This window comes from Suncus etruscus, chromosome 7 (genome assembly GCF_024139225.1).
Source record: "Suncus etruscus isolate mSunEtr1 chromosome 7, mSunEtr1.pri.cur, whole genome shotgun sequence".
Lineage (NCBI taxonomy): Eukaryota > Metazoa > Chordata > Mammalia > Eulipotyphla > Soricidae > Suncus > Suncus etruscus.
The window spans coordinates 68,279,586-68,300,534 of record NC_064854.1 but is presented as its reverse complement, the minus strand read 5'-3'; the positions used below and the strand labels follow the sequence as shown (position 1 = coordinate 68,300,534).

General features: G+C 33.2%; 1 protein-coding gene and 1 non-coding gene across 36 annotated transcripts in view; both read left to right on the top strand.

Annotated features, from left to right (window-relative positions):
- The window catches only part of RIMS1 (regulating synaptic membrane exocytosis 1), a 577,010-nt gene that overhangs the window by 333,117 nt on the left and 222,944 nt on the right, over nt 1-20,949 (top strand). For 34 of the 35 annotated variants that reach the window (XM_049776802.1, XM_049776777.1, XM_049776781.1 and 31 more), the window contains 3 exons: nt 14,933-15,000; nt 16,308-16,418; nt 18,445-18,544. In XM_049776802.1, the coding sequence (XP_049632759.1) occupies nt 14,933-15,000; nt 16,308-16,418; nt 18,445-18,544 (279 nt within the window). Of the gene's footprint in view, nt 1-4,247; nt 4,300-14,932; nt 15,001-16,307; nt 16,419-18,444; nt 18,545-20,949 lie in introns of those variants that run through there. The other variant, XM_049776785.1, reaches the window with a different exon arrangement.
- LOC126015027 (U6 spliceosomal RNA) lies at nt 15,961-16,067 on the top strand. Its single transcript, XR_007497935.1, has one exon. It is a non-coding gene; the product is annotated as a U6 spliceosomal RNA (small nuclear RNA).

The window sequence follows — 20,949 nt, the reverse complement described above, 5'->3', positions numbered from 1 at the left end:
AAAAAAATCACATTAAACATTCGTATACCTGGAGCAGTTCTGTTCGGGGTATGCATATGTTTAATGCGATTTTTTGCGATTTTTTTTTACTAATACGATTTTTTATTGCGAATATTCGGTAAGCAAAATCCTTATGAGTTCCTACTTCACCCCGACTTTGCCTTCTGCAGAGTTCCCTAGAATGCATAATATTTGCAAGATGATTTCTATTGCTACTGCTTATTTATATTATTTTAAGTCAAATGCTTCCCATAAGAATCACATATCCTACAACATTTTTACACTGGAAAGACTAAAATATATTTCCTCCTATTTTAAGTTTATGCTACATAGTATTTTTGTTATCTAATTAATATTATTTAATATAGGGCTGGAGAGAAAGTATGGAAGTAGGGCCTTTGCCTTGCAGGCAGAGGACTGTGGTTCGAATCCTGGCATCCTATATGGTCGCGCGCCTGCCAGTAGCGATTTCTGAGCATGGAGCCAGGAGGGATCCCTGAGCGCCCCCGGGTGTGACCCCAAAACAAAAACACACAAAAAATAGATTATTTAATATAAAAAAGGGGGCCAGAGTGATGGTGCAGCTGTAGGGCATTTGCCTTGCACACATCAACCTAGGACTGACCACAGTTTGATCCCCCGGTGTGCCATATAATCCCCCAAGCCAGAAGCGATTTCTGAGCGCATAGCCAGGAGTAACCCCTGAGGGTCACCAGGTGTGTCCCAAAAAGAAAAAAAATATTATTAATGTAATTTGAGGGACTATACCTAGCAATGCTCGGGAGTTATTTCTGGCTCTGCACTGAGGAATTATTCTTGGCAGTCTCATGAGACCATATGGGATGCCAGGTATTGAACCTGGATAAGCCACATGCAAATCAAGCATCATACCTGCTGTACTACCCTCCAGCCCCCACTCTAATGAATATTTTCTTAACAATAGTTAACATTTGTTCATTATTGTAATTAAACACAAGATTTAGTAGTAGTGAATACAGGTAGACTCAACCAGTTTGTTTCATTGTTTATTGTTCATTGTTTATGTATTATTTTATTTATAGTTTACTGTACTCCTTATGAATTAATTAATGTCAATGCTCTCTGTATAAATATCTATTTGATTTTTCATATATTAATGATTATAGCAGTTTTATTTGTAACAACAATAATTAAAAAACAATGCATGTATAAAGGAGTGGATAAACAATACATAATGTGTAAAATATGATAAATACACAGGAACAGCAAAGAAAAGTATAAGCTATTAACATAACCACATGTAAAAGTTTCAAAATAATTATGTGGTCTCACAGCACCAACAAGGGCTTACTCCTGCAAACAAAGCCAGGAATAGCCAATGAACATCACTTGGTGTGGCTCCCTCCCTTCCCTCAATTTATTTATTTGTTTTATAATCTGTTTCTTCACTAATCCTGTGGAAATACCAGAGAAAACTATCTTAATATTATTATAGAAAATTTATGAGTGAAGGCCTACTTAGAGTTTTGAAAATATAAAGGCTCTATTTTCCAGTTTGTGATCTTCTTTTTGCATATGAGAAGCCTTTTGCATTCACTTTTTCTTTCTATGACAGATTATTATATAGTACATAGCGATTGCTGTTTACTGTTATAGATTCCATTTTAGTGGAGTTCTTTTATTCTGTTAGAGATTTTTAGAAGTATACAGTTGTACATCTAATTTTTAAATAAAAACAGTTAAATTCATTCATGTATAATTTAATTATATTTTTATTCTAAAATTTCCTGTAACACTAAAATGACTTAAAGTGGCTGCCAAAATATAAAAGCATATTCATGTGAAATATTTCAAAGGTGTAGAAAATTTAAGTGGGAAATAAGGGTAGAAAAATATCTTCAAATATAATCACAAGCAATATAATATAGCACAGGTATATGGATCACTTACATAATTATTATACTTTAGTATATAAAAATAAGCCCTACATTTAATACTTACACTAGTATTTTTGTGATACTGCTATTAGAGCAAAGGTTCATTGTCAGCCACAGTGGAAATTGCCTTGATCCTGAGTGGAATCATGACCCCTGTGCACTGCGTTGTGAAAGGTGTCCACCTGGAAGAAACTCAGAGCAGAGGGGGGATGTGATCGCAGAGTGTCATCCAGGCACATGCTTGTATGAGGACTTGGGTCAGTTAAATTTAGACTTGGGTCAGTTAGATTTGAGAATATCTATGTAGGTTTACTGCTTTTCTCTTACAAAGCCCTCTGATATTATTGGGGGTTTTGTTTGTTTGTTTTTTGTTTTTGGGCCACACCCAGTAACTCTCAGAAATCGCTCCTGGCTTGGGGGACCATATGGGATACTGACACTAGAACCCAGGTTCATCCTGGGTCAGCCTCCTGCATGGCAAACATCCTACTGCAGTGCTATCGCTCGGGTCCCTGATATTATTGTTTTAATGGTAAGAATTATCAAAGGACAAGGTATTCCCAAATATGTCCTTTATAGAATATACATAGAGGATAGGTAAGTGAAGATAGATAATTGCAATTAGGCAGTTCTGGAGCAATATTTGTAAGCATGTAATTTTATGTAACAAACTGGGTATGTGACAGTCCTACATCCCTTGGTGGGTAGGAGATTGTTGTGTTCTCAAGAGAGCTCTTGTGTGCAAGCCCAAATAGGATTGAACCTGAGTCATTCTCATACAAGGCAAGCACCCTACGTGCTGTACTATCTCTCTGGCTCCCTGTTTTTATTTTTAGTAACATTTTTGTTATGAAAAAAATTCATGTAAGATGAAGGGTTTTTGGGGGAGGTAGGTTAATTATAAGAACTTCACATGTGGTGTTTAGAACTGTCCTAATGATTCCAGTGATTATCAAAATCACTGGGCAATGCTGTCTGGCTATGTGGAATGGGAGCCAATATGGTCATCCAGTGGTACTTAGGAGCCTCCAGACCTGTACTCAGAAATGCCCAGGGATCATGTAGTACTAGGGACTGAATCCAAATTGGGCCCATAAAAGGTCTGAGCTTTAATAATTAATATACTGATTATCTCTGTCACCTAAAATAAAGTTTATTATGTAGATCTGAAATTTTAAAAATCTCTCTATATCATAAGAAGTATTTAAACACATGGATTCATATAACCAAGTCACCAGCACCATTTTAATAACATTTACTAATAGAAAAAGTGACATATTTGATCTTATTTTATTTGAAACCTTGTCATGACTAATTAACAGAATCCAATATTTTAAAGTGGTAGATAAGAATTTCTTGAGTCAGTAAGACTCAAACATAAATTTATTTAATGTATAATAAGAAGTGAATGTGATTTCTCATTTGTGAACTATTACTTATTTTGCCTCCATTTCCTTTTGTCTTCTCTCAGATTTTTTTCCACCCTATTGAGCTGGAATATAATTTGAAAGAACATTTCTTTATACAGCTCCACCACTTTTGCACTGCGACAGAAATTTAGACTATGACCTTGCAGTGTTTTGCAACCTACTTTACTGTGGCTGTAATTCTGAAGGGTTATGAATATGGATACTTAGCAATTTTTACCATAAAAAAGTGGAAAAATAAAACTTTCTCTAAATTTATATAATTTATGGTTTTCCATATGCCAGTGAAGGAATTCACACATTTAAAAGAAATGTAATATTCATTCACATGACTAATTTATTAAGAAAATGAAACAAAAAATTAAAGGAGAAAAATTATTTAAAATACCTTGCTTTTAAGTAGAGTTGGTTAACAAACAAAAGTTTTTACTGAATTTATTTTCTCCTCTTGTACATCTTAATAAGACATTTAAAATGATAAGCAGTGTCTGTCTTTCATAAGTATTCTATTTTATTCCATTCACCCTTAAATTAATCTTTGTTATTATTTATGATTCTTATATTTATATCACAATAGCTAGCATAGTGTGTGCTTTATTTTCACTTTCCGTCTCTTTGGGCAATAGAGGCTGGTGGAAAAAATGACTTTCTGAATTATTATTGCCTGTTAATATTGACTTTCAAGTATTAGCTAGGCATGAGATCTGGATAAAGAGAACCAAGTTTTCTCTACAATAAGTATTTGCATCTAGAGTGATTTCTTGTAATGTCTCTGCTGTTAACTTCACCAGCATTGTAAGTTCTTAAGCCTATGCTAAACATCCAGTCCCCTAACAATGAAGACAAATAAACACAATTTTTTCCACAGGGTTCCTTGGCTGGTTATTCTGAGGCTTTGCACGTGACAACCTGTTCTCCCACGTGAATGGAATACTCAGTGTCAATGTGGAAGCCTGGTCAGTTGGAAAGTTGCAGTGAAATATTCCCATCTTATGTACAACACTTCCCAAACTCTCATATTTGAGGAATCCTTGTATTGGAGAAAATAAAAAAGTTTCCCCAAGACTGTTAATTTTGTGGGGATTTTTCCAGGGCACTCAATCTACTTTTCTCTACTTAAATTCTGGGGATGAAGTCCCAATGATTAGAACTCATATAATTGATTCCGTCATCATATATGTTAATTTTTTGTCCTATTACCAATGGCCATAGGGATTTTTCTTTAGATATTTTTTACTGTTACATACATATAATATAGTGTGATTTGTATTTCTTGAAGACCATATACATATTTTACTGTTCTAAGGAACAATTGTGTATGTGTCTAGTGTGTGTATGTGTATGTTTAAATTTCAGAGAAATTAAAAGTGTTAGTGTTGTAGGTTTAGTTCAAAAGGAAAGGAAAAGATAAGAATTTATTCAAATATCTTGGTGTTTGGATGCATTTCCAAACACCACATTGTCCTCAAATATAAATTCATGCAGCTTTCAAAACTCAGAAAATGAATGATGTCTAAAGTTAACACTCTTCAGTAGCTTTTTGATCAATGTTGCTTTATCTAACTAAAATTAAGTTACAACACAGTTTTGTGATGTTTCCAAGTAGACCCTATTATAATTTTAAAACTATTGGTATCAATAGTCCAATCATGCTATTTTTTATTTTATTTTCAGAAAAATAATAGGGAGACAAATTCCAGGTAATTTGGGCAGTCTTTAATCTGTTAGAAAATAAATATCAAAATTAATTTACAAGTGATGTTTTTGTCAAATTATTTGGTGAATGGGGATTCCCAATATGTATTCAGGTACCCTTGGTTATCACTGTCAGCAACGGCCACTTCCACTAGGCTGAAGGTTTTGTGCCAGAATTTGAGGATGTAGTATAGCCACCTCATCAATGTTTGAAGGAATATTTTAAGGGCTAAAACTGTCTTTCAAAGCAGGTGTCTGCCATATGCAAGGCATATGCCTAAACCTAGGTACTACTGTTTCTCTGACTTTTATTTTATGTTATTTTACAATCACAATACAAACTGATTTCAAGAAACATTTTTCAGATATAGCTTGTTATTTGATAAAAAAGGATCATCAAAGAATAAAACTCTATTACTTCTTTTGTAATATTAAATAATAAAGTCACATATGCTTAGACACTGATGTATATTATTCTTACAGAAATATGCATAAGAACAAATGACAGTATACTCAAAAAAGGAAACATCATACAACTTTATCAGGATCCTTCTCAGTCCAAATTTTGCTATGAGATAATGTTTGTATATCTTATTGTACAGAAGGCATGACAATAAAACAAATCATTTCCTAAATCACCCAGGAACCATCTGGATTTTAAAAATTGGAAAGAAAATATTTTTCCAAAGGAAAACAGTTTTATAAATATAGAGATATATTATCAAGATATTATACATAACATAGCTAAGTTAGAAATAGGATCTAAGTTCTCCACCTTCAAATTCACTCCTTTATTCTTTGTATGGTACCTAGTTTATATTTTTAGAAGAAACCGCACAATTGTACATATCAGATAAGATATAATACAGATGATATATAAAGTGAGTTTTTCTGATAACGCAATAATTTTTATTTGTTTTTAGTTTTTTTGGGTTTTTTATTTTTTTTGCTTCTGGGGCTCACCCAGTGACACTCAGGGTTTACTCCTGGCTATGCACTCAGAAATCACTCCTAGCTTGGGAGACCATATGGGACGCCAGGCAATTGAACCTCAGTCTGTCCTAGGTTAGTGTGTACAAGGCAAATGCCCTATCGCTTGCACCACTGCTCTGGCCCCTGATAATTATATTATGAAGATTGAAAGTGTCCTTTTTCCTTAATTTTTCCAACTATTAGAATTGGCAGAAATATTTTTGTATTATGATTGGAATTACTATTTAGTAATGTATTTTATACTTTAATAACAACTTGCATTTCTGTATGCTTTATAATTTTTCTTTTCTTTCTTTCTTTTTTTTTTTTTGGTTTTTAGAGCCACACCCATTTGATGCTCAGGGGTTACTCCTGGCTAAGCACTCAGAAATTTCCCCTGGCTTGGGGGGACCATATGGGATGCCGGGGGATCAAACCGTGGTCCTTCCTTGGCTAGCACTTGCAAGGCAGACACCTTACCTCTAATGCCACCTCACCGGCCCCGCTTTATAATTTTTTTGTTTCTCACATTAATCTTAAAAGATCACAGTTCCATGTATTGTAGAATTGTGTCGTGTAAGTGTTGTCATTCTAAAAGTTATCTCATATTCAGCAAGCAGTAAATATAATCATAAATGTACCAGCTTTATCAAATATGTTAATGAGATCATCCTTTCTTATGCCTTAAAGTTCTGAAACACAGATAAATATCTCAAGCAACCAGACAAATATTTAATCTCTCATATTAACTGTAGAGGTTCTACTGAGCATTAGTAACTTATGAGTTCATCCCTTTTTGATACCTCAATAGGTGAATAAATAGTAGCTAGTGTAAAGCTTACTATATATCAGAGACATAGTGGTATTATATTTCTGTGATATAACCCCACACATTTTAATCAAGGGAGGATTGTAAAATTTAAATTTATAAACTAGATTTAGAGAACATCTGTTGCAAGCCAGCCCCTGAAGAGGTTGAGTGATGGAGGGATGGAGGATGAGGTCTTTCCCTTCCAGCTTGGAGCACGCATCTGCCACCCTGTCTAGCTGATGGTTCTGAGGTGAAATGGTGGGTAAACAGCTCGCAGTGAGGCTTGTGGAAATATTAGCTTTATTCGGTGGACAAGACTGAAGTCCAAAGACTCAGCATAAGTTCCAGCCAAAAGACTCTCGCCTTCCACAGACTCTTGTTTATATCCCCCAGAATCAGGTACCACCCAATGGTGGGATCAGATACCACCCAATGGTGGAAGCAGAATCAGGTACCACCCTAGGGTGGGGGCAGAATGCCAAGTCACACCTTAGGGTAGGGCACAATCAGGGTAGGCTCAGTAACATAATAATCCCCTAAAATATTTACATACACAACAATTCCCCTGTTTTTTTTTAGTAAACAAACAATATTGTCTACAATTATTAAAGGAAAAACTAGTCAATAAAATCAGCTGTTTGCATAAGAGCATCAAAAGAAACTGTAAAGAAAAACTTCTAACCTAAACACAGGGTGTCCCACCCTTAATATAAATGAATGATAATAAGCTTTTGCAATCCTGACACTGCCTTTAGCCAAAGGTGGGTAATATTTCCATAGCAACAATGTAATAAAGTGAAAATTAACATACTAGCCTTTTTCAAAAATATAACATTTCTGCAAAATATACCATACACCTGTAACTTAAAATCGTTTCAATGCTTTCTAGCAAGCACTATTCTGGAACTTCTTTTTGTTCCTATACCTTTAAACTATTTTTGGGAACTTTTTGTTCCTATTATCCTTCCCTACACACCAGCACAAAAGCATAAATACAGAACATACATTTTGAAAACAGACTAATACATTAAAATACACAGTAAAACATTTTGCAATTGAAAATATTAACTATGGAAAACAATAAAACATTTAAATTGGCAAGAACCTGACTTAATCAAGAGATACACCTGAATCAAAGTTAAATGCGGCAGTCTTTAAATTAGATTGTTCATTTGGGCTTTACTGTTATTTCTCCCCTTTTTTAACTAATTTTTTTACACCACTAACTAAAACGTATCCCATCACCAACTATGTGTAAAATATGTGGCTACCCACTTATTCCCTTCACCTAAAAACCAAAAGTCCAGATGCTGGTTTGTCCCATGCTGATTTCACCACGTGGCTTCTTTAAACTTTCTGCAGGCCAGTTCGCTTGCGCCATTTCACCTTTGTGATCTGGAGGGTGGATTCCAGGCTTGCCGCTTTTCTGGAGCAGAGCCAAGCAGAGCCGAGCCACAGGTGTTGCCGCTCCTGGGCTGATTAGGAGTTTTTCGCTGCTTCTTTGCTGCAGGATGGGCAATGTTGGCTGATCACCGCTTCCTTTTCTCCCCTCCCGGCACTTTGGAAGCAGGTTCCGCTGCCACAGCCGCTGCAGCTTCTCGGCCACAGCTTCACAGGGCGCTTTCAAATCAAAGTGATTTAAACTAAAAGTCCAGTCCGAAATTTCCAAATTCAAGCCAAAAGTCATACAGAGGAGTCAGTCCATTTAGGGAAGATTTTTCTTCCTGGTACTTTTCCAACCAAAGCCTTTTATCAGTCTTTGAGGAGGCTGAGGTTTTTGTTTATTGTAACAAAGTTTAAGTCCTGGGCCTGGGTCTGGGATGGGGGTGATACAAACTTCCACCTCCCATGTTTTAGTTGCCCTTCTTCCCCCAGAACGGGTTTCGGCCATATTTGAAAATGGCTTCACATGGTAGCCCAAGGTTTTGGGCTGACTGCAACTGAAAAAAGCCAACATCAAACTCAGAAGCAGGAATCTCACCATGATTGCTGTTCTCTTGGGTCCAGAGTTCAGATCCATGTTCAGGGCGCCATTATGTTGCAGTCAGCCCCTGAAGAGGTTGACTGATGGAGGGATGGAGGATGAGGTCTTTCCCCTTCAGCTCGGAGTACGCATCTGCCACCCTGTCCAGCCGATGGTTCTGAGGTGAAAGGGTGGATAAACAGCTCGCAGACAGTCAGGCTTGTGGAAATATTAGCTTTATTCAGTGGGCAAGACTGAAGTCCAAAGACTCAGCATAAGTTCCAGCCAAAAGACTCTCGCCTTCCACAGACTCTTGTTTTTATCCCCCAGAATCAGGTACCACCCAATGGTGGGATCAGATACCACCCAATGGTGGAAGCAAAATCAGGTACCACCCTAGGGTGGGGGCAGAATGCCAAGTCACACCTTAGGGTAGGGCACAATCACCGATCAGGGTAGGGTCATAACATAATAATCCCCTAAAATATTTACATACACAATAAACATCCACTCCAGTGACTCATAATGACTAGGGTTTTATATAATTTTTCCAATGTATGACACTTGATTGAGGGAAGGAAGACAATTTCAAAACCATAAACTACAATACATGTTAGTATTTAGAATTACTTAAGATGATCTTAGTGAAGAACAATGGCTTAAAGATCACTCTAAACCTGCTTTTGACTCAAAGATACAAATAGCTTTCACTTAAGTATACATTATTTGCCAACAAATAGTAGAGTGCACTAGTATGCATTTTGAATGAAACCTGTAAAATATTTAAGGACTAGTGTCTTCATTTGGAAGAAACTTGACAGTAACTCACTTCAGCATTCAGTGTTTCTTTATCAAATCTAATACCACTCCAATTACATAAAATTTTAAAATTTTATGTTTCATTGTTCTTTTAAAACAACAGACTAAACAGACTAAACAACAGATCTTATTAAATGATGTATGTTCTTATACCTGACTACTAAATTTAGGTGAAATTAAGCTTTATCTAATAGCAAATTTTCACTGATTTATTCCAAATTTAGTTCTAATATATTATATATATAATTTAGAGTTTAATATAGAGATTGTTGTCATCTGTTAGCATAGAAATATTTAAAAGAGATTTATAAAATACTCAGAAGTTATGTTGCATTATAAGAATTATATTTATAAATTTTGTATTTTAATTCCCATATCTGACACTTTATAAATGGGTTTAAGGTTTTTTAATGTGATGTAAAGCAATATTCATGAATTTATATGTGTTGATCATGGTATTCACTGTTAAAAATAGTTGGTTTTGTCTCAAAAACCTATTCATAGAACATGTTGGTTTTTGTGTATGTCCTGTTTTCAGCCAGAGTAAATGTAATTAATGTACATCTGTCAAGTATTTTAATTTATTGACTATGATAAAATATATTAGTGTTTATTTGATTGTATTTAGTTGCAATAGTTTCATGTTATAAGAAGATGAACAAAAGAGAAAACATCTTTAAGAAGTTTGGGGGTATCTAAAAAGAATGATTCTTCTCAATATTAGTCGACGAATTAAAGTTTTTTGAATAGCTACAATTTGTATAGGAAGAAGTTTATTTGGAATGATTAGTATTGTAGCCAGGGATATATTACGAATTATACTTTCTTCTTGATCATTAAACTTTCTTGATCATTTGTAACCATCATGTGCATTTATTTCATGATAATTTATGGACTTAAATTTATTCTTTACCTATTTATTTATGTACGTGTGTTTTTTGGCCATACCTGATTCTGACTATGCATACACCTTGTTATATGCTCAGAAATCACTACTGATAGTGTTCCTAGGATCATACACAGAACCAGGAATTGAAATGTGGTTTGTTGCCTGCAACAGAAGTAACTTAACCTCTGTATTATCTATCCAGCCCCAATTGTTCCATATAATTAAATATGACCATGCACATGAAGTCAAGTACCTATTATTTAGTTATTTTAAAATTAAACAAAAGTCTATTGAAATCCATTTACTTCAATATTAGACATAATTATGGTAAAATGTTTTAAATGGCGTGATGCATTGTGCATAGTTTTATTCTAATGACATGTATACAAAAGCTGGTTCCAAGGCTGAAGAAATAATGAAGTATTAAAGTGCATACCTTGCATACTTGCACTTTTATAGATATCTGGTGTTTCTTGGTTACCTGTCTAGTACTTGGTTTCATGTCCAAGTACTGCCCAATTCCTGTTCAGTTACTGCTAATGTTAACCCTAATGGATTTCACTATTGCTAAACCAAAGAAACATTACATCTCAGGACTATAACACATCACCTAAATTACCAGCCCATATTCTGGTCTTGAGTATTCCTGTCCCTTAGTACCCTACCTCCGAACTCCTAGTAAAGCTAGATCTCTTACAGGTACCTCATGTGTCATGTAGCTCACATTTATTTATGTGATGAATAGTGTGCATGTATGTATATGTGTATTTATTTATTTTGGGTTTTGGACACACCCAGCATTGCTCAAGGGTTAATCCTGACTCTACACACAGGAATCACTCCTGGCAGTGTTTGGATGACCAAAGGGATGCCAGGGGTTAAACTTGGATTAGCTATGTGTAATGCAATTGCCCTACCAACTGTTCAGTTTTGCTAGCTCCCATGTTCTAATTTATTAAGTTTTATTGGGTTATTTAAAAAACATGATATGTAATTAAAATTTATTGAAATATCCATAAAAATAGTTCTGAAAATAACAGTTCATTGAATTTGACTATTTATGAAGTTGAACATTTGCCTCTTTGATCTATTTCCTAGAATCAAATCAGTGATAATAGTAGATGCATAGATGCATTCTTTTATGCTATGTAGAACATTAAAAGGAAACTGATTTATTAAAATCAGTTTCAGGGGCTGGCGCAATAGCACATTAGTAGGGCATTTGCCTTGCACATGACTGACACAGGACGGACCTGGGTTCTCTTCCTGGTGTTCCATATGGTCTTCCAAGCCAGGAACAATTTCTGAGTGCACCCTGAGTGCCACAGGATGTGACCAAAAAAATAAAGAAAAATTAAAATCAGTTTCATAGGCAAATGCCATGAATTTATCTTTTGAGAAGTACTGATTTTTTGTGTGGCTGTTTTGTGGATGAAACTAGCATGCAAACCATATGTACTAATACTCATATCAATCACCCTGGGCTCATGAATTTGTCTTTTGTAAATATTCTACCTAACATTCATTAATTTCATAATAATATTTAGAAATTTATCTGAACATGTTTTATATTAATGAAATATTAGAATGAATAATTTATATTTGGAGATGTTATATTTTCTACACCTAATGACTCAGTGATTACTCTTGACCCTGTGTTCAGGGTGCCTGATAGGACTTAAGGGGCCATATGAAGTACATTTAGCCACGTAAAATATCAACTACCTTACCCACTGAACTATCTCTTCAACCCCAGTGTTATATTTTAAGGGTTGATGATTTAATGATAGCAAACTGTAGGAAACTACAGAGTGCAAATTAATGAATGTGGGATTATATACAAAAAATATAAAATATATCTATGAATTTGTTATTCTAGTATTAAAAGTTATTTTAAATATTATAAATAAACAAACTGAATTATCAGAAATATTAAATTATATCTGGAAAGTTTTGTAATAATACTAATATTTAACATAGTACTTACTGTAGTTTTCTTATTACTATAGGTTTTCTTTAAATAGGAATTGCAGTATTCTACTAAAGGCAGAGTGACTTTTTAATCATATCAGAAATACGTATGTGAATTTTTACAAATGTCAATTAAAAGGAAAAAACTTTACATTTAATATATTTTTGCTTTTCATTAAGGTGACTCAGTAGAATATAATAAATGTATAATTATTGGTACCAAGTTATGTACACATCTAATTTATATTATTTTGAGAGTATAGGGATTCTTTGTGTTTTTATAAAATACAGCTTATTTCTAAGGCAATTTTGAATTTTCAGTTCTTTATAGAATATATTGTTATATATATGGCATAATTTAGAACACTTGAATGTATATTGTATTGTATTAAATTCTCTTAACATTTGTTAGACATAAAAGGTAAAAGAAAAATAGTTGCTAAGATTGAGTAGAGAACAGAGGGTATAGCACAGCAGTCAAGATGCTTGCCTTGCATGCAGCCTACCTGAATTTGGTCCCATATGGTCCCTTGAGTAACTTCAGGAATGATTTCTTAGTGCAGAGGCAGTACTAACCCCTGATCACTGCTGGGTGTGGCCCAGAATGAAAGAAGGAAGGGAGGGAGAATAAAGGAAAGAAAAAAAAGATATAAAGGAAGGGAGGTAGGGAGGGAAGGAAAGATGGAAAGGAGGGAGGGAGGGAGGGAGGAAGGAGATAAAAGAAAGTGGAAGGAAGGGAGATAATGGAAGGAAAGAAGGAAGAAAGGTAAAAGGAAGAAATGAAATGGAAAAAAGAATGAAAGAAAGAAAGAAGGGAAACGATTGAAGGAAATAAACTGAGGGTATTGAATATTTAATGTCTAAATTTTTATTTTGTTTTGTTTATTTGGCCATATGTAGTTGTACTCAGAGTTTACCCTTAGCTCTGCACTTGGGGATATTTCACCTGACATGGCTTGGGGTACCATATAGGTGCTGGACAGACACATTTAAAATAACTGCTTTATCTGTTGTACTATCTCTCCAGCCTCCTGCATATTTTTAACATTTAAATTCTGATATATACAAATTATATCTTTAAGCACCATTATTATAAACATGTTTGTAGTTGGGTTTCAATTATAAAAAGTATCTTTTAAAGAAGTTATATCAGTCATGCCTCTTATATTTGGAAAATTATTTAATATATATTTTTGTGATCAGCCAAAAATATTTTCCCCAAAACTCAGCTGAAGAGCTCACTATTGGTCACTATGCTTTACATTTATTCATTATTAATTAATTAATTAATTTTAATGATTTTTTTGTGACCAAAGTGAGTAACAAATATTTCACAATAATATTTAAGGTACATTGTGACAATAAATCAGGGTTATACCTTATTTATTTGCTGTGAAAGTCATGTGAAGAAAAGTGTCCAATGATTAACCTTATTAGAAAAATGTGTTTTTTATGTTCATGTGAACCACTTTCACTGTTTTTGTCTAAAAATTCTGAAATTATTATTGTACTCCATTATTTATTACTTTTTCTCATGCCTCCTTTTGTATTAAGCCCAAAATTAAAAATGAAAAGATAAAATAAAAACAAAATTAAGAAAATTTAAAAACCTATGTTGACCAAGTAAGGAATTTGGGGTTCTTCATTTATATCACACTGTCAGTCTCTAAGATCACTTCTGGTAGGGCTCAGGGGCCTATCTGAGGTGCTGGGGAGCAAACCCTAGTTGGCTGCATTGAAGACAAATGCAATACTGCTGTACAATAGCCCCAGCCCCAAGAGTTAGGAATTAGAATCTTTTATGATATTAAAAAATTTAGTATGCTGTTATTTGTACATTGTCTTACATTAATGTTTTTTTAGTTTTTTATTTACTTACCTCTGTATCCATAAAATGAAATTAATATAATGTTGTATATAAATCAATGCCTCCATATTTGAAAGTCACCACAAAATATTAAATATTGTTATTAAATATATTTTTCTTATTTACTTCATGAACAAGAAGAAAGAAAACAGATAATCATTTAAAGAACATGATGTTAAGAAGAGTAGAAAAGGGAATTACTGCCTTGGAATATTTACTCCAGTTCACTGAGTCAAGTTTTAGTCAGCATCAGTAAAGAGTAGGCAGGCAGAGGCTGGGTATGTATGATTCTTTCAGAGAAGATAGGTGGGATTCATTGACCAAAATATTTTCTGTACTTTGTATGTGTGTTTCTCAGCTATATTTAAGGAGTAAAAAGTAGCTATACCGTGGGATGCTATACATTTGTAACATACATTTATTCCTACTATGCAGGCCACACACAGACTTTGTAATACAGGGCTAAACTTCTGTCATATTGCATGAATATTTAATATATGCATAAATATTTATTTTGTAGATTAAAGAACTCATAGTTAAAGTGATACATTCTCCACTTTAAAGCCATAAAACTTTTTTTTTTCCTAATTATTATTTTGCAGGTGACTTGGATTATTACTGGTTGGATCCTGCCACGTGGCATAGCCGGGAAACCTCCCCTATTAGTTCGGTAAGCTGTTGGAAAGTCCTTGTAATTCAGAGTAATGTGTGCTTTCATGCCCTTGGTCAAGATTACATAGTAATCTTGTTTCACCCCTTCTAATATTTAATCAGAGCAAAAATGTTGGTTTCATTTAGACAATACTATTTGTGAGGAAAAAAGATATTATCCCTGAGTAATTATGATAAATTTTAAATGAAGCTAAAATAATTATTAAATATTCACTATGTAGAAATGAGCATTTGTAATGTTGTCAACATTGAAAAAGCAAATACAGGGCCAGCGAGGTGGCGCTAGAGGTAAGGTGTCTGCCTTGCAAGCTCTAGCCAAGGAAGGACCACAGTTCGATCCCCCGGTGTCCCATATGGTACCCCCAAGCCAGGAGGCAATTTCTGAGTGCTTAGCCAGGAGTAACCCCTGAGCATCAAATGGGTGTGGCCTGAAAAACCAAAAAAAAAAAAAAAGAAAAGAAAATGCAAAATACATAGGTCTTCAACTTTTTGTAAATGCAAATGGCTTCCCTGAGCACCTTCTGTAATGTACCTGGGTGCAGAACCCTGAGCACTTCCAGGCCTGAAGGAAACCTTCTTCCCATTAACTCCCCTCAAAGTGCACATTGTGTCTCCTTATGTAAGGAGATATTATTTAAATTTATTTTATTTCAGAATCATTTTAAAGATCATTTTCTAACTCATTTTAGAATTTTAGCATAGTGAGTATTTACTGTAAATAAAATGTCAAAATTTTAAGACATAATAGAGTCTACTATAAATAAAACTTCGGGTCTGGAGAGATAGCATGGAGGTAGGGCATTTGCGTTGCATGCAGAAAGACTGTAGTTCTAATCCTGGCATCCCATATGGTCCCCCAAACCTTCAAGGAGCAATTTCTGAACGTAGAGCCAGGAGTAACCCCTGAGCACTGCCGAATGTGACCCAAAAAATAATAAATAAATAAAAATAAAAATAAGTGCTCGCTTCGGCAGCACATATACTAAAATTGGAACGATACAGAGAAGATTAGCATGGCCCCTGCGCAAGGATGACACGCAAATTCGTGAAGCGTTCCATATTTAAAAAAAAATAAATAAATAAAAATAAAAAGTTCTAGAATATCTTTTAACTTAGGAATTGTATCATACTAAAATGTGATCCAAAACCCAAAAAGTAATAAATAAATAAAAATAAAAATAAAAAGTTCTAGAATATCTTTTAACTTAGGAATTGTATCATACTAAAATAGTCTAACGGAAATTAGTATAAATTTCCACTTTTAAAAAATTTTATTTTTAAACCTTTCTTTTCATTTTTTAATAGCATCCTGTAACGTGGCAACCATCGAAAGAGGGGGACCGATTAATTGGACGTGTTATTCTTAATAAAAGAGCAACCATGCCCAAAGAATCAGGTGCATTACTTGGTTTGAAAGTAAGTATGTTTTCTAAAGTTTTCTAAAATTTTTCTAACACTAATATTTCATTGTATTTCTTTCCTTGTCAAAATAAAAATTTTGGTTATAATTTGTTCATATATTCATTTTTATGGTATATTTGATTTTATTTCTAGAAATTTGTTTAACTGTTCCAAAGTAATTTTAACTTCAAAATCAAAATAAGTCAATAAGGGGCCAGAGAGATAGCACAGCGGTGGGGCATTTGCCTTGCACAGGGCTGACCCGTGAGGGACGTGGTTCGATTCTCGGCATCCCATTAAAAAGTAGTAATGGATAGTAGTAAAGTTAGGTATGTCTTTTAATTTTTTATTATATTTTGAAAAGCAACACTAAATAACATTAAATAGATGATTTCTTGAATTCAAATGAATATTTGGTAATATAGAGTAAAATATATTTTTAAAATATACTAAATTTGAAATATCATGTTAAGTGATATAATTTACAAAAAAGATATAGGATGATATTGCTCAGATGTGGTATTTAGAGAAAACTGTATGAGAATATGAAATGGTTAAAACTGAGGTTGTCTAGAATACTGTTGGCCCCACAGTAGAGTAAGAAGGAAATAAATTGCATCAAGAAGGGAAAAATAGATGTGATATATAACAAGAATAAGGTTCAGGGGAATCAGGTGCATTGTTGGTGATAAGGAATGACAGACTAAATATCCAAACCATGGAGTCAACAACAATGAAATCATGACAACCAATTTTAACAACCAAACTTAAAAGGTACTTGTTATGATGGCAGGCTGGGGCAAGGTCGCGAATATGGGATGCACTGTGGGAACGTTGGTGGAGGGAGGTTGACACTAGTGGTAAGATTGATATTAAAACATTGTACATCTAAAATTTAATTATGAATAACTTAGTAAATACAGTGCTTTAAATAAGAATATCTAATAAAAACTTATTAGTATACTTCTAAAAGATAAACTGAAAAACTAATCACAAAATATTGTTTGAATATAGGAGAGAAATATGTACCTAGCTTTGCTATATATGCACATGTATGTTAAATAAGTTTTATTTGCTGTGAGACTTAAAGAAATATGCAAGTAAATGACTTTAAAATTATTTGCCAAGAGATTTTTTGCAATTGTGTGATAATTGTAAATTATCTTCAAACAAATCATCTTCTAAGCAATAAACTATTAATTCAGCTAAATTTATTTTTAGTTAATAGTAACCATATAATGAGTCTTTTTGAGAATTGCCATACATTTCTCTTACTGAAAAATAATTCTGATTACAGCTAATCAAACAGATATCCCTAAGAATTTTAAGTCAAGTTTAGCCATAGAAAGTATGCTTTCCTCTTTTAATTATATGTTGTAGCATTATGAAAGCAAACACAAACTTTCAGATTATAGGAACAGTGGAAAAGTCAAGTGTACCTTGTATATTTAGTAATATGGCTCTAACTTTCAGAATTTGTTTTTAACATATAAATATTTCAAATTAGTTTTGTTATTAATAGTGATAAAGCAAAAAAAAAATTACCTTTTGCTCCCCTCTAAATTGCTCCCGGTAAATATCCCATTCTTGATTGTTTTCTTCCCAAATCTTTATGGTCTTAGACCTATGTTATACTGAAAATATTTAAAATATATAGAGCTCTGATATGACAGTAAGGCATTACCATATTTAGAAATTAAGCTAATGAGTTTAGTGGATTAAAATTAAGCCATAAACAATGCAAACAGGTAAGTAGTAAGGACGTGGAGTCTTTGAAAACTATTTATGGTGCCTCAATTGCAGGTCATTATACATAATTGACACTTAAACATCTCTGGAATATGTATGGTCATCTAAAATAAAATGAGATATTGTTTTGTTTTCAAAACTACATTGTCAGCTTCTTTGTAAAAAGAGATACATTGATGTCCCTACATTCAATTTTAAGTACATCATAAATAATTGTATGGTCAGTTCCTCAAACTAATAAACTTAACTTTTAGTATGAATCTAGGGAACTTATTAATTTATGATTATTCAGGTTGTTGGAGGAAAAATGACCGACTTAGGACGCCTTGGGGCCTTCATCACCAAAGTAAAGAAGGGAAGCCTTGCAGATGTAGTTGGACATTTAAGAGCAGGTAATGGTTTTATTTTAAACATTTATATAGTGCATATACTCTGCATGAGTTGGTGGTTTTTAATTTGAATATATTTTTATAATAAAGTAAATGACTAATACTAATTCATGAATAGAGATTATTTTCCTTATATGTATACTTACTATTGTAACAATGGATACATTAATAGCACTTTGCAGAGAGTAGTTCTTTTTTATACATTAAAAATAAATAAAACCAAATGCTGAAGAATTACTCACTTTTACACTTGACTTTTACAATATTGACAGAAAAATGTAAAATAATTTTCCATGTTAAAATAAGTCAACAATAATTTAATTTATATTTTAAACTACAGTTAATGATATATATCTTAATAGTGGTTAAAGAACACTATTTTTTATTTTTTTGGTTTTCTGGGCCACACCCGGTGACGCTCAGAAGTTACTCCTAGCTATGTGCTCAGATATTACTCCTGGCTTGACCATATGGGACGCTGAGGGATGGAAGTTCGGTCCATCCTAGGTTAGTGATGGCAAGTCCTACTGCTTCACGCCACTGCTCTGGCCCCATGTAACATAATCATGATCACAGTTCTTACAGAAACTAAATATGTATTTTTTATTTGTGACAATGCTCCTCCAGATAAGTTAATTCTTGCTATTTAGAAATTTATATTATGCTGCTGTGACTTTAACATTTACACTAAAGTATTTAATAAGTTAATATATTTAACTGTTCCATAGGTAGAAATAAACTTTAAAATGTATTTTTGTACCTACTTCATTTTTCATTTTGGTTAAAAGTATCTTAATATTGGGGCCTAAGCACTAGAGCAGCTGCAGGGGGTTTGCCTTGCACGTGGCTGACCCAGGACAGACCTCTGTTCAATCTCCGGATTCCTGTATGGCCCCCCAAGCCAGGAGCAATTTCTGAGCACATAGACAGGAGTTATCATAAGCGTTATCAGGTGTGACCAAAATAAATAAATAAATAAATAAATGAATAAATAAATAAATAAAAGAAAGTATTTTAATATTTTTTAATTTACTTCAGATTTATTAGGAATATTTTGGCTAGAGCAAAATTTTTGCTTGTTTGCTTGTTTGTTAGACAAATATAAAGGAAGATAGTAACATAAACTGTAGAATTAAGTATTCATAATCTGGGGAAATATTATTGTATATTTTTCAATCTTATACCTTAATATTTTAATTATTTAAACCTTTAAGAAAATTATGACCAATTGATATTTTTTTTGTAATTGATTACTAACGTATTAATTCATTTAGTTTTATTTTCCTTATTTGTGCTATAGATTTTAGATGGGGGAAACCTAAAACAGCAAATTTTACTATACATTTAGCTTTGTAGATGTGAAGTATATAATACACTTGTTTTTGATTAGGGGTTAGTTAGGAGTGAAGCAGCAAATCCTACAGTAAGGAGTAAATATGTCAATAGAATAAGTCTTTGTTTACTGACTCAGAAATAATCCTTAAAAATAATCTTTTGCTAAATGCACTAATGTAAACCAGATTTATAAATTGAAATCTGAATGTGCAGATCAGAATATTACAATAGTGACTCGATTTTGTGTTATTTTTTTAATAAAAGACTACATACTGCTATGTGTTTTTTCATTACCTTAGCTTCTCTTCGATATCTGTATTCTTACTATATATCTATATATAGTACATGTAATAATTTTCTTTTTCATTATTATGGTCTTAAGACTGTTTTAGGGAGAAATCTTTACAGTATTTATCATGTGTTACAATATTTTGCCCACTATGAAGTTAACAATTTCTCTCTACCACAGGTCTGTTGGACACATCTTGCCATGTTATTGATTACAATAACATGTTATTGTTATTGATTGCCATTATTATTGATTTAGTAGCATCCAAAAATGCACAAAATTTACAAAGACCTCTTCTTTTTGAGACTTTTCACTATTTCCCAGTGATTATGTTATTCATGCAATATCTGTAATTTTGTCTTCTAACAATTATAGCTACTTATTAACATTCATTCATATAAACAATAATCTAATTATGGCATTCTGCCCCTGTTATATACATTCTTAGAGAGCTATCCCGTTTTTTGTTTCCTTGTTTATTTATATATATATATTTTTTTAAATCTTGCTTTGCTTATTGAAGTCATTTTCATCCTTAAAAAGCATATACAATGTCTTAATGATAAACTACTCCTTGGCATCTGAATGGAATGGTAGTTAATTATAATCTGGCTCTACTTCTGTTCTTCAGATAAATCCCTAGGAATGTATCTTAACATAGTTTATAATGATATTTGAGTCTTTATTATTTTTCCACCAGTCATAAGACCAGAAAAATTTTCTTTGCTCTTTTTAATTTTTTTGGTTCACACCATAGAGGTCAGGGTTCACTCCTTGCTTGAGA